This window comes from Epinephelus fuscoguttatus, linkage group LG9 (genome assembly GCF_011397635.1).
Source record: "Epinephelus fuscoguttatus linkage group LG9, E.fuscoguttatus.final_Chr_v1".
In the NCBI taxonomy this organism is placed as follows: domain Eukaryota; kingdom Metazoa; phylum Chordata; class Actinopteri; order Perciformes; family Serranidae; genus Epinephelus; species Epinephelus fuscoguttatus.
This window is the reverse complement of record NC_064760.1, coordinates 21,868,700-21,882,301: the sequence shown is the minus strand read 5'-3', so window position 1 is coordinate 21,882,301 and position 13,602 is coordinate 21,868,700. Positions and strand designations below refer to the sequence as shown.

Sequence of the window (13,602 nt, the reverse complement as noted above, 5' to 3'; positions counted from 1 at the left end):
AAGTGATCCATTTGTCCATGAATACCAATTTATCAACCAGTCAGCGCATACATTGATCGGGTGGGGATTGGACCCTATATAGCACAGTGGGGAGTAATCCTGTTCATGGGTGCGCATTCACCACCTGGATTAAATCACAGCGGTATAACTCAGGAAACAGATTAAAAACGTACTGTAACCTGCATGCTTTATTATATTCCAACCAATTGAATTAACTGCTGGTAACTTCATCAGAATTTCGAGAGGGTGTGTGTGCGCGAAAAGTGTTATACGTGAGATTTATTGCAATTTTATGCCCCTGCTTGTAAAATTAATGATTTCACAGGAAAATATTGCATTTCTCGTGAATGACACATTTTACTTGAAATATGCTAATACGTGAAATATAGGCAGATGGCATCATAGTTGTAGCCGTCTGTCATCATATCATTGATGTCATTGCAGCAATACTGCGGCTATCACTGTAAATTGAATCTCATCAAAACTGCAGTTTATCTCACAGTGATTTCTCATTGAAAAATAAGCCAGAGAAAGGCAGCAATATCATTTTACATTGGTCACAGCATGCCGTTCCCCGAGCAAATCTCCCTTGTTTTTTTTTTTCCTTTTTCTTGTCCGTCAACATACTTGTAACTTTCATTTTACTCTCATGCATCAATAAATGTGCTCTTTTTGTTGTTTTTATAGGACAATGAAGCTTTAAAAATGCCTTTTCCATATTGCATGTTTCTAGCCTGCCATGCTGCTCTGCAGCATATCAGGACAGCCCAGGTCAATAACATTAAAGGCTGAGAGAGTTGGTGAAAATACAACCCCTGTGATGCTGTGGTCCGCTCAGCCTTCAGGAGACATATTGATGCACAGTTATTTTGGTCAATAAGTCCTTCTGAGCAGAGGCCATCCTTATCCTTGAGACCGACTGCATGTGAAAAATGAGAAAGGGATGAGACCATGCATTTTAATCTGTCTGTGGCGCTATATCTTAAAGGGGGGATGAAGGGATGGAAGGAGAGATGGAGAGCGTGTGGTGAGAGGGAAAGAAGGAGGGAGAGAGTTGCACTTCCTCTAACCCCGTCTCAGCCTCGCTAATGCAGTTGTTAACAATAAACCATGCCATCGGTTATACGGAAATACAACACCTCCAAGCCAGAGCGTAATGGCTTTATGGAAATATGAAGCAGGCTGACCTCTGACCTCGCGACAGAATTATATAACACCCCAAATCAGGAGACTTTGTATTCACACGTTTTTATATACATGACATACACAATGTTACAGTATTTATCTGTTTGAAAGCCAAAGAAAACAAACCCCATCCCTGTTTCAAAGGTGTGTTGCCAAGACACTGGAAACGAAACAGGCAATGCTTCAGGTTTGAACTGCGGGTGTGTACAGTGTATACAGTGTGTACAGTGTGTGTGTTAGTATACATGTTGTGTGAGCAGGGTGGGGTTGCTGGGAGGGACAGCAGCAGTGAAATTGCAGGGGAAGATGTTAATGCAAACACAAGCTCTCAAACTAAAAATGAAAAGCAGTGGGATTTTTGTAAAAAGCTATCTATAACAAATGGCCTTGAATAAAACATAAGCGCATCTATATTTTATAGCTTCCCATGTTTTCCTCCTGCTTCTGAGGGGAGTGAAAGATTCTGCTCCTTCAGACAGGTATAACCTCAGCTCATCGCACTGAAAGGACAGCGTGGTGCTTGAGAATTGTTGGGAGGTTTGCGGTGTCCAGATCTGCGGTGAGATTTCTTCAAAGTTTAATAGTTCGAGTGAGTTAAAAAAAAAAAAGATCTGAGGAGCTCTGACTTCATAATGTTTCCTGGCTGCTTGATTGCAAGCAGATTGAATTAAACAAGGATAAAAATATCTGATGCATCGCTTTTGGCATCACATGCCAACGACACTATAAGCATCCAATAAATGCCTTGCCCATTTTTTTTTTCATTTCATCTGTGTTGTTGTTGTTTGTGATTGATCATATCAGCTACATAGGATCAAGGACCTAAGTAGTTCACCTTTCCTGAACCCAGCATTTCACAGGTTTAATATGCAGTCCGAGCCATATTCCAGTTTAGGAATCACAGAGTCAGTGAAATGGAACAAAGTGAATTGCTGGCTGGGGCCTTTGAGCCTCCATCCTTGTTTGAAGTCTCTCTCTATCCCTGCCGAGTTCAGAACACATTGTCCAGAGACAGGATCAAACTTGGCAGCTATTGATCCCTTCCCAAACCAGACACAAGACTTACTGAACATGTTAACAACTTCAGAATGAGTATTTTAATTGTACAGGTCTTTCAAAAGCCCACTCAAGTCACAGTGCTGCTGGGCAGATTTTGAAGAAGCAACTTTTGGACAGTTGAACACGGTGTGTTCAGCCAACTTTCCTGTTTTCCTGTAAAAAAAAAAAAAAAAAAAATCTTGCTAGGCACACTGGAGCATAAACAAAATGTTGAAATAAAAGTATGAAATGATGCTTTGGCAACAAAAACAAATCTGTTCCTCATTTAAAAAAGTAATTTAATCTCTTAAAACAGTTGAGTAAAATAAAAAAACTACAGGTTAATTAAAAAAGGTTAATTTGTGAGTTTCTTCTCTTGCAGCACAGCTAAGTTTAAAAATAGATACTAAAAAAGTGTCACTCATAAGCCCCTTTTCCACCAAACACTTTCAGTATGGTATCTTTGAACCAAAAGTAACCCTTCAGACATGGTACCTAGTCCCTAGCGTTTCCACCGCAAACAGTACTCATAAATGTGGGCAGGGTTGTTGTCACTCACTGCTCCATCCAGTGCTCACTATATTTCCTCATATGGAATGTCTACACATTGTTTATCGTCCACGCCGACATTTTATGAACACAATAAAACAGGCTGCAGTGAGAGTCTCTCTCCATGGGATATTTAAATAAAGCAGGTTTGTGTATTTAGTCCTTCTCAGGCAAGCTCAGGGGTTTAGTGTTGGCGGAGCCCACAGGAACAATGCTCCACGATGCTTTCTTTTTTCTCAGAGTGAAGATTCGAGTATGTGCCGTTCACGTAACCCTGTCGAAATTGATATAAATAAATGCTTGGAGATCCACTCATGACTAGTGAGTGATGGTCAAAGTTGTCACAGTGAAATTTAAGGTGTGTTGATTGATTCATGTCGTCACCTCATGCATTGAGTAACAATACAAGTTAATGTTCCACCTTAAAAGTCGCCGGCAGTCGGCCCAGTGAATTAAATTATTTTTTCTCCGAGGCCAGCTGCTGCAAGAGGCAACAAAACATCCTTTCATAGTTTACTAATAAAACTCTCCACGGTATGAACAGTGGTTACATGAACCTCAAAACCAGCCACAGCTCAGCCCTGAGCAGAGTGACCGTCCTATATTGACCAATCATCAGACTGCAGTGTTCACAGCTCCACCTTTTAGTACCAGATCTGTGTGCTAGGTACCCCAACAGAGGGGGGACCAAACACGGGGACAGTACAGAACGGTTTGATTGGTGCCATCCACAACTTTTCACAGTGGAAACGATAAAAAAGGGTACTGAACCGAACTATATTGTACCATAATGCTCAGTGGAAATGGGGCTATAATGTGCTGGGTTTTATGTATTAAGTCTAAACATTGCTTGCCCGTTTCAATCAGTTTCTAAGTCAGCTCTAAGCGCTGTAATATCTTCATGTTCCATTATGTGTTATTTTCTTGTGGTCGTAACATTGAAGCATTTCCAGTGGTATGGAAACTATGAATGCCACGCTCTGATTGTCCCGAAATCTTTTAATATCTTTTCCCCGGCTTGTCCTGTTGAGATCGGGATGATTGTACCAGAAAGCTCCTGTCTCAACTTCACAGAAGACTTTGGCAGGGCAACAAAGAAGGGGCCTAATACTCTGGAAAAGGAGGTTTCTAACATGACACTCCTCAGTCGTTTGAAGGAGGGTGGAGAGAGATTTCTGCGAGCTGAGTTGACTCCTCTAGATCAATAGCTCGTCTCTCTCTCTCCGAGACAACTGGTGTGGCATTTGAACCAGATAAAACAAGGGTTCCCCTCCACCTCACCTCTGAGAACTGAGCACTTCTACCAAATCCCAATCGGTTGAGAAGGATACAGATGAGTCCATCTAAATCCCCTTCTGACTCAGCTGTAGACCCCCCGGCGGTCAAAAAAAGGAGAGAGGGGGAAAAAAAAAAATCTAAAATCATCTTAAAAGGAAAGGTCCAATCTATGTAGGTTAATACTCACTGTTGCTTCATTTAGCTCTGTTGCAGGCCCACTGGGGCAGCTGTAAAAAGTTCTGGGAGCCAGAAGGCACAAAGGCTTTTATTTATTTATATGAGGGAGAATATATAGCGAGCAGCAAACTGGTGCAAATGATGTGAAAAAAAAGGAGTTTGAAGAAGTTATCTTGTAGATTGTGGGGATAACTGCAAGAAAAGGAATCGGCTGCATTACCATTTTATGTGCGGCATGAATTAAATATACACGCCGCAGACAGAATATCTTTGATAACATGACAATTTGTAAGGTCATGACGTGAAATGAATGAGAGATGCTTCCTCCCCGTCTCTCAACATTCACCGGTGACGTACCCTTAAGCAAGGCACTTCATTCTTAATTACTTTAGTGAAGCTGCTCATTTGTCAGCAGCAGATGAGGAGACGGGCTGGCGGGAGTAAAAGGTTGCGCTAAGTGTGTAAATGTGCAGAGGGGCAAATCAAATCAAAGAGAATGCCTGCTCAGCTAACTTTACATGCATAAAAGTTGGGGGAAAAAATCAAGCCTTACAGTCTTACAGCAGTTCATCATCTTGCTAACCTGTGGTCAGCCAATTATCTGGATCTTGCTTCAATGTTGGACTTTAAACTCTCTGAACAAGGGTCCTCTTCTCCTTTGCATGTCAGCTTAGTCTTTCCCCCTGGTCGCTGATGACATTGTAACACTAATTACAGCTAATTGTTCTATGCTGAATGGATTTAGTCACATTGCAAATGATATGCCATTGGTCAGTGTCACAATGTTTCCACAGAAAAATTCAATGGGGAATGGAAATTTGCACAAATGAATGTAATTAAGAAGCACATTCATTACTTCTAATTGCATATGAGAACCCTCAAAGTGAAACTGAGATTGGACTCATATGAATAATTAATGCAGCTAACTGTACTGAACACTATGGCGTTGTTGCCGTCACATAATGATGTGCTAAACTACTGGCATGTACGACAAAATGTACAGTTTTGCACAGAGGCTGGTCCTGCTTAGTCGTGGACTTCCAGTCACATCCAACCTACTTTTTTTTCCATGCTTCCTCATGAAATCCCCTTATTCATGGGCAGATTGTGTCTAGACAGTTGAATTCCAGTCTCAGCGCAGGCTTGGTATTGGCGGCCAGACGTACTGGGTGAAGTCGGAGGTTTGAGAAGTATTAAAAATTCAAGTGGTCCCTGCACACTAGATCAAGTCAAGTGGCCTTTTCCAAAGACATGAAAAAGGGCAGTTGTAAATCAGTCAACTGGAAACTCAGTCTGAGAGCTATTATGAAAATTTTGGACCTACAGAAATCAAAGAGTTGGGAACGTAACCCCCACAAAGTATGAACCCAGCAAGCCTTTAATCAGATTATTTGTCGACTGGCATCAGGACTTATATAATGTGCTATAAAAGCCTCGGACACAACATTACACAGAGCGAAAATTAATTCAAATATCAAACAAAATAACTGATTAAAATCTGTTATTTGACAAAGTAATTCCCTTTTTTTTAAAATAAAGAAAAAAAAGTGTAGTTTCGTAATACACTGTGCAGCATGGTTCAAACTCTAATCTTATTATACTTGCAGTGTTTAAAAAGGATTGGCTTATTTTAATAGCAGATTTAGATCTTAGACAGACAAGGTGTAAGCTGGTCATTTGAAAGCCATATGCCACAGATTAAGATACGGCACTATACTGTACGGCTTTTTTTCATGTCTCTTCCAGAGACTAATGCACTGCTTCAAAACTGCCTGTAGTGAGCTGCTTGTAAGTGGGCAAAAGCGCAAGCTCCTAAATCCCTCGGCTCCGACAACAGGAGAAAGAAATAAGTATATTACAAATCGTCCGGAGAACAAAATTGTGTATTGTTTGAAAAATGTGGAGGATTTAGACGCAGGGATTTGCTCCCACTTTGCTGCACTTTGTCTGAGGGCTTAACTCTGTTTGCTGTTCGTGACATGATGATTCCCATCATTCAGGGGAAAAAAAAAAAAAAAAAATCCAGGACATCATTAAGTTAACATCAAGCTGTTCAAAATCAATAAATACACAAAAATAAAATACAAAACACAGGATTTAATTATTCGATGTCAACAAAACTTAACTGATCACAAGTGCAGTCACTTCACTCAGAACAAGGCCAATGCTTATTATTATTACAAACAACAACAACAACAACAAAATCCACAGGACATAAGATGGGTCAAAAATGGCATTTTCATCAACTGGGAGCTTTTAGTATTCCACTTAAACAGTGTGCTTAGTGAATCCAGGGAAAAGCCAGTCACTACTGATGCCTAGAAGGCGAAGCTTTTGTAAAACTGTGCTGAAAACTGCACTGAGTCACTATGTGAGAAAACTGAAACAGTGCATCCTCCTTATTCGCGGGGAGAGATGCATCGCATATTATTATGCATTCCTGTTTTTGATGTTTTGATGAAGTGTTGCAATTTGGCCTAAAGGGACAGGTACGATTCATCATGCCTAATTGTTCTGGATGTGTAGTTCTGTAAAAGCCAGCTGTCAGACGTATGGGGGTTGGACCTAAAAACACACATGCTAATGACATTAATTTGCAGCTTTTATCTATTTGTCGAGACAGAGGAGGAAATATCAAAACCTTTGGAACAATGTGTGACAAAAGAGGCGACAGCACAAAGACTGATGGCGGGTGGTGAAGTAAGCCTGGAGGGGGAAGCAAGAGCCCATAAAATGAACAGCCGCCTAACTCATAAATAATAGAAACATAAAATGTCATATGAACTTTATTTCAAGAGTGGGTGGTCTAATAAAGATGCAGGTTTAAAGAGGAGTTGAGAAATTCATTGTCATAAGAAGGCCACATGGCTTGCCTTTGGCACAGACAATTATTCAGCACAAGTTGACATTCAGGTCCGAGCTGAAGCACCTTTACAAAACAATACTACGTTTGACTCCTGAAATTCTCCCTTTCCGCCGACTTGAGTCTTTCAATCTCTCAGCTCTATTTCCTCCTCTTCACTTGGAGTCATTCCATCTCCTCTCCCCTCTTTCCACTCCTCCTTGTTCTTTCTGCTTTACAAATTCAGTCGACGTGATAAGAGATTGCCACCGCCATGCCAGCCTGGTGCTCATTGATAAAACCATATCTAATCCATCTTAGGCCCCCCCTCTGTCACCAACGCACTCATCTCTGAGACGGTCAACACGCGCAGGATCCATCTCTCTTTTTGAACTGAGCGGCACAGAGTCAGAGTTTATCTTTAAACTTCTGGGAGGAGAAAATGGAGCCGGATGAGTCAGGCGACTTTCACTCTGTCTTCAAATGATGTGCGAGCGTGTGTGTGCGAGCGTGTGTGTTAAATCAGCAGCATCTAACAGCAAATGAAAGAACTTTCTTGGGTGGAGGTGAAAATATATGGGGTGAAAAGTGTATTTACTTAAATTACACCAATATCAAATGTGGACTTTTCTTGGATTCCTCAGCAGTGTGGGAAGGAAAGTATCTGAACGCTGCGTATATTTCATAAGGAGAAATATATATGCACGTAAAATTAATCAAATCACTTCTCATGCAGTGTTTACACAACCATCAAATACGATCAGGTACTGCCTGCTTTTACCTTTATAACAAGAAATATATTAACTTAAATACCACTCGGAGTGATAAGGTTACAACGGAGCATTACAAGGGGCTTTGTGGTCAAATAACTATCATGACTTTTCTAATAACCAACGACTAATATAAGGCTGAATATGACACTCTCAGTTAGTCTGTTAACACTCTCGCTCTGATTTTCAATGCAGCAATTTTTAAAAGTACACATGCATTTACTACATTAGCATGGTCTTCTATCTAAAACTAATCCACTTCAACAAATATTACCGCAGAGGGAAAGTGGGTAATAAGTGCAGTATTTGAGTAAGTTTATGAAGTATGAGATGTTTATGTCACTGAATATTAATGCGATGATGAGCAATTGCCTGTGTGTGTGAATGAATCACATATATGAATCACTGCTGTCACCGTGGTGAATACATTAAAGAGAACAGCTGGGGAAGGAGAGGTTTGATCATTAGATGTATGTGTTTGCATGTGTGTTTAGACACGTGCCTGGTGTGCAGATATGTGTGTGAGGGAACGTGGAGGTCAGCTGATTTCTTGCTGTAACTTGCAATATCCCCTTATCAAAAATAGAAAAATCACACACGGGACGGACCTTTGCATGTAAATGAACGGGGAGCCATCGCCGGGATGTCACCCATCTTGTCTAATGTCTAACAAATGCATTCACAATCACACTCACACTGACACCCGAGCCCCGGACCTGTCAGCGCAGCTGCTGGGGAGGCAGATGCACCAAGGACTGTTGTCTCACTTACGGCTATGACACAATGGCTATACTGCACGTAGGTGTATGCGAAGCAATCTATTTCTCCCTGTCCTGTAGATTTTTTTCCTGCTAGATGGAAAAAAAAAACATCAGACTTGTTTTTTTTGACAGGTAGCTCCATGCAATGGCTAAAGCATTTCTAGCAATGATACACACGGGCCACAGGAGGAGTGAAGGTCTGCACCGATCTGAGCCTCGATCCAGCCTGCAATATATGATGCAGGGTTACTTCCAGAAAATAAAATCGAACCCACCAGGACTAGAATACCCAGCTCCAAGTGGAGGGGGGTTGGTATGTGACAAGGACAGGGATAGGGGCCTCAGAATAGCCTTGTTCGTGTTAAGGTGGAGCAAAATCATTTCAGCAGCATCATTGGCATGCTGCTGGTGCACATGCTTTGGATTTACACTAGCACTAGTGGAAAAACCCTGAGTCCTTTGTGGTGTGTCTTAAGCATACTTCTTTTTCCCCATCAGCTAGTTATTTCAGCAATGATTTTTTTTTTTTTTTTAAATCTGTTGTATATGTATGAGGAAGGAGTTGTGCACGCCTGCGTTCAATGGGGCTTTTTATGGAGAACATCATTGGGCAGTAAGCCATACAGTGACAGCTGTCTTGTGAATCATTTGAATAAATTCAGCAACAGAGTTCCAACTTCAGAGGTATAATTCCCCTTACGTCGTGCAGCTCAGCACTGGACAGCATTTACAAAATCCAGCCTTACTAAATTAATTGTCGATAATGAATGCACCGTTGTACAAGTCGCACACTTAATATTATTTTTGCACTCCCCTGACAACGTTTTGATCCAATCCAATTTATTTGCATCTCTAATATGACTGGGATGGTTTCTGGTTTCAAATCTCAACTCACACTGACACACACAGTACTTGGTTGACTCCTGGTGCCCCACAGTGTTGTCCTACTTGTCTAAAGAATGACCTCCCAAAAACAACATGTATAGAAAACAACACGTGATGTGTAACTAGCTTGTTAGTAGTTATCTGACAGGAAATTGTGTCTTATTAAATGTTTGCAAGGCTGTGTTGTTTCTACAAAAAACCACAGCTGTAATCTCAGTAAATTATTTTACTGTCTAAAAACACAGATGGCACCTTGTAAATGGCATTATGGAGTGTCAGCCTCAGAAATCACAAGAAAAAAAAAACAAGATAAAAATGTGAAACACAAAATAATAGATTTGCATGCTGTCTGAGGGGGAAAAAAAAAAATTCAGTACTCACTAGATTCAGGGTCTGAGTTCCCGTCTCCCTCGGTGCGGCTGTTAGGTGATGTTTGCTCATAGTACTCCTCCTGGGGGAAGCTGAGGGGAAGAGGCTGGGTGGTGCTGGCCGTGCTGCTAGGTTCCGGGTCTCCCAGTCCGCTGTCACTGCAGCTCTCCTGGGAACCGTCTGGAAGATGGAACGTCACGCGGCGCTGGGTCTGGAGCACACCAACAAACAAGAAATGTACTGTTAGAAACTCTGCCCTGTTTAAAATGCCTGAAAAGTGTCAGAAGAATACAACTTAAGAAAAGTACAGCAGCGTAGTGCGGGTGAGAATGCAATAAACCATTAAATGATAAGTCTGAGAGCCAGTTCTGTTGTCCTGTAGGTCACAGCTAAAGACTTAAGTTAATTCTACGGACCAAGAGCTCAAGAGGGGCCAAATACCAAACATACTTCATTTAATTATTGAGCAACATTTCTTCAAGGGCTCTAAAATGTGTTGCTAGTCTCAAAGTAAAGACATGTTTCAGTGTTGAAAAGAAGGGTAAGTTCACGCAGAAATGACAAATAAAAAAAAATGTCTAGGTTTAGAAATAACTACCCAATGGTGCCTCATGGGGGGGGCCATGGTGAGCCATGTTCCGCGATACCACAGCTGGTATCGGAAGAATTTCCATGCGGGAAAAATCCAGGAAGTAAGCAAAACGTTGAAGAAGAGTCTTGCAAGATAAATGTGACACTTTCTAATGTCACAATGGAGGGATGGTGAAAACAACTGAAGGCCAACATGACTGTGTTTAAGGGTGCTTTCACACCTGCCCTGTTTGGTTCAGTTAAATAAAACTCAAGTTTGTTTGCCCCCTACGTGCGGTCCGTTTGGGCAGGTGTGAACACAGCAATCACACTCGGGTGTGCACCAGAACAACAACACCAAGACCTTCTTGAAGAGGTGGTCTCAGTCCGGGTACAAATGAACTCTGGTACGGTTCGTTTGTGGTGAGAACGTGTTCCGACCTGGATCTGAACCAACTGCAGTCACATGACACATTGTTTGTGTTAAACATGAGCATGTTACAGTCCTGGAGGATTATTAATGTGCGCCTCCTCCTGTACTGCCTTAATATGCACATTCAGCACATCCAATGCATCAAAACATTGTTTTCTAGTTGGAGCCGCGCCTCGTTTTCAAACTGTATGGTTTGACTAAAATGAACAATGACAGCAATATAGTCCACGATGAGCAGCACTAAAATCAACCTGCGTAGTTGTCCCTCCATTGTGACATTACAAAGTGTCGCATTTATCTTGCAAGTGTACTCTTCTTCAACATTTTGTTTACTTCCTGGATTTTTCCCGCATGGAAATTCTGACCAATCAAGAGCAGCTTTCTGGCACAAGGCGTTTGATCTGGTCCGCTTGTAAATGCTGCCGTGAGAACACGAACCAACTCTCTGCAATTATGCAACTTTGTAAGAAAATTTGTCCCTGATTCAGACAAGACAACTCTAGGTCTGAAAGCACCCTAAGAGACTGTAGTGCACTCACTCATTTTAGGCTAGCGCAAAGGTTGTGGTATGTTGTGACACTATAGACCACTTATGGCATCCACTGGTACCAACCATGAATTGGGCTAAATAACGCTCCAGAGTTAGGCTAAATTTCGGCGAGGGAACAACAAAGGGGTCCCTTGAACTCCTCAAGATATCTGATGAAAATGGGTTCTGTGGGTCCTCACGAGTCTCCCTTAAACTTGAGAAGGCTTGTTCCCAGTAAATGCTTCTTATAATCAATGTACTCCTTCAAATTAAAGCTGTATATTTGTCTTTTTAAGAAAAAGGAAAACCAGCCTATTTTAAGATCAACGAATCGTCTAACACATGTACAGATACATAACACTTTAAAGGAGGACTGTCATAGAGCTCAAAATGCTAACTGTCCTGGTATGAGGCACATCAAATAATCTGTGACATTAACTGTAAAATAAGAAACCAAAGTATATCAGTATGTAGGCAGCAGTGGCTCATAAGGTAGAGAAGGTTGTCCACAAATCGTAAGGTCAGCAGTTCAATCCCCGGCTCCTCCAGTCCACATGTCAAAGTATCCTTGAGAAAGATACTTAACCCCAAATTGCTCAAATGGCTGTTTCATCAGTGTGTGAGTGTGTAAAAAACTGAGTAGCAGGTGGCACCTTGTACAGTAGCCTTAGCCATGAATGGGTGAATGTGACGCTTTGAGTGATTAGTCCATTTACTAGCTCCCCATATTGGCATAGTTTTCAATATCTTCCTTTTGGTGTGCCGCTGCTAGATTTTCAGTGGCCCTATCTGGCCCCTATGACACATTTATGGGGGCTCTACTGTATCCACCTCTGAGATTTCTGCTTCCACTCCAAATACAAAGAAGATGAATGAGGTTTTATGGTGCTCACAGCATTGATAAATGGCATTTAAAAAATCAACAGTGATGTTTCTTTCCTGAAAACAGTACCCACGCTGCTTTTGAGAAAACACAAAGAGAAAAGTTTTGATAGAGACTACTTTTGCAGTAGAGAGTAGCTCCAATACAAATTGTTCCCGGTGAGGTCTGTCCAGAGGAACAAGGACATTTCCTCTGGAGAGACCCATTGTTGCTGAATCTTTTAAAATGTAATATTTCAGTGCTTTGAGCATTTATTTTGCCTCCATCGCATCAAGGTGAGGACAGAAATCTTAAAACCGGAGCACATAAAACTATCCGCAGGGCTACATCACAGCAGCTTAGTGAGAAATGTGTTTTGTTTTTTTTTCTCATGCTGCTGAATTGACCAACCTTGTGAGAAGAATTAGTGAGTCACTGAACTGATGTCACCATCAATTCAAAGTTTGACCCCTAACCTATGTTACTGCTACACTTTCTTTTTTGTGTTTTCTTATCAAAACACTGATTCATTTATTGGCCACCAGAGAGAGGTATTTAAAATCACATCCTGTCGTGCCAGGGATGCAAAGCACCTAGAGAAAGTATCCTTTATAGGTGTTCTCTCCGCTCCTAAATAGAGTCTTGGCACAGCACCACTGACAAACAAAGATTATTAATATCATCATGAGTGGTGACAACAATGCTCTTTTATGGGTGAATGAGTACTGTGAGACGGCATTTACAAGGGAAATCCTCGCCTAATTGTATCAAGCCTTGTTGTTACACGACCAGCACTGCATCCATCACCTTTACCTGCTTTTAGTCGGACAATATGCTAAAATTGCATCCTGGGGACTAATTGAAACGGTGACCTCATAACCCAAAAATGATTTCTGGCCTGTTGAGTCTGGCGAATTACTTCTCGGATAATAAACCGACTAAAAGATTTATAATTGAGACTTCCCGTCCTGATAATAGATGGGATGTGTATTAACAGGTTGAACTATGTCCTAGTTTTCCCTCTCACCCAGTTTAGACACAAAAGAAGTGGAAAAGTGTGTGGAGGCTGAGACTTTGATTTGTAAAGTCTTGGGGATCACAGGAGTGTGGGCATTTTCTTCTGAAAGGTGCAGGCCTCTTTGATTTCTCTGGTGGTTTACAGAAGTTCATGTTGCGACCTTTCTTTGGAGCTAAAAAAGAAAACACATCCTGTGTGTGTGCAGTGATGTCTGCTAACATGTTAGCAGACATTCCACCGGCAAACAAACCGCACGGTTGCAATCATTCATATTGTGAGGAACAGTGGGTAATCTGTAGATACCACTGATTTCATTTTTTATTTTTGTTTTTTTAT

The 13,602-nt window shown here is 41.4% G+C and overlaps 1 protein-coding gene across 3 annotated transcripts in view; it reads right to left on the bottom strand.

The window, feature by feature from the left end:
- Window positions 1-13,602, bottom strand: part of pcdh11 (protocadherin 11) — a 165,898-nt gene that overhangs the window by 46,661 nt on the left and 105,635 nt on the right. For all 3 annotated transcript variants that reach the window (XM_049586015.1, XM_049586016.1, XM_049586018.1), the window contains one exon: window positions 9,867-10,065. In XM_049586015.1, coding sequence (XP_049441972.1) covers window positions 9,867-10,065 — 199 coding nt within the window. The remainder of the gene's footprint in view (window positions 1-9,866; window positions 10,066-13,602) is intronic.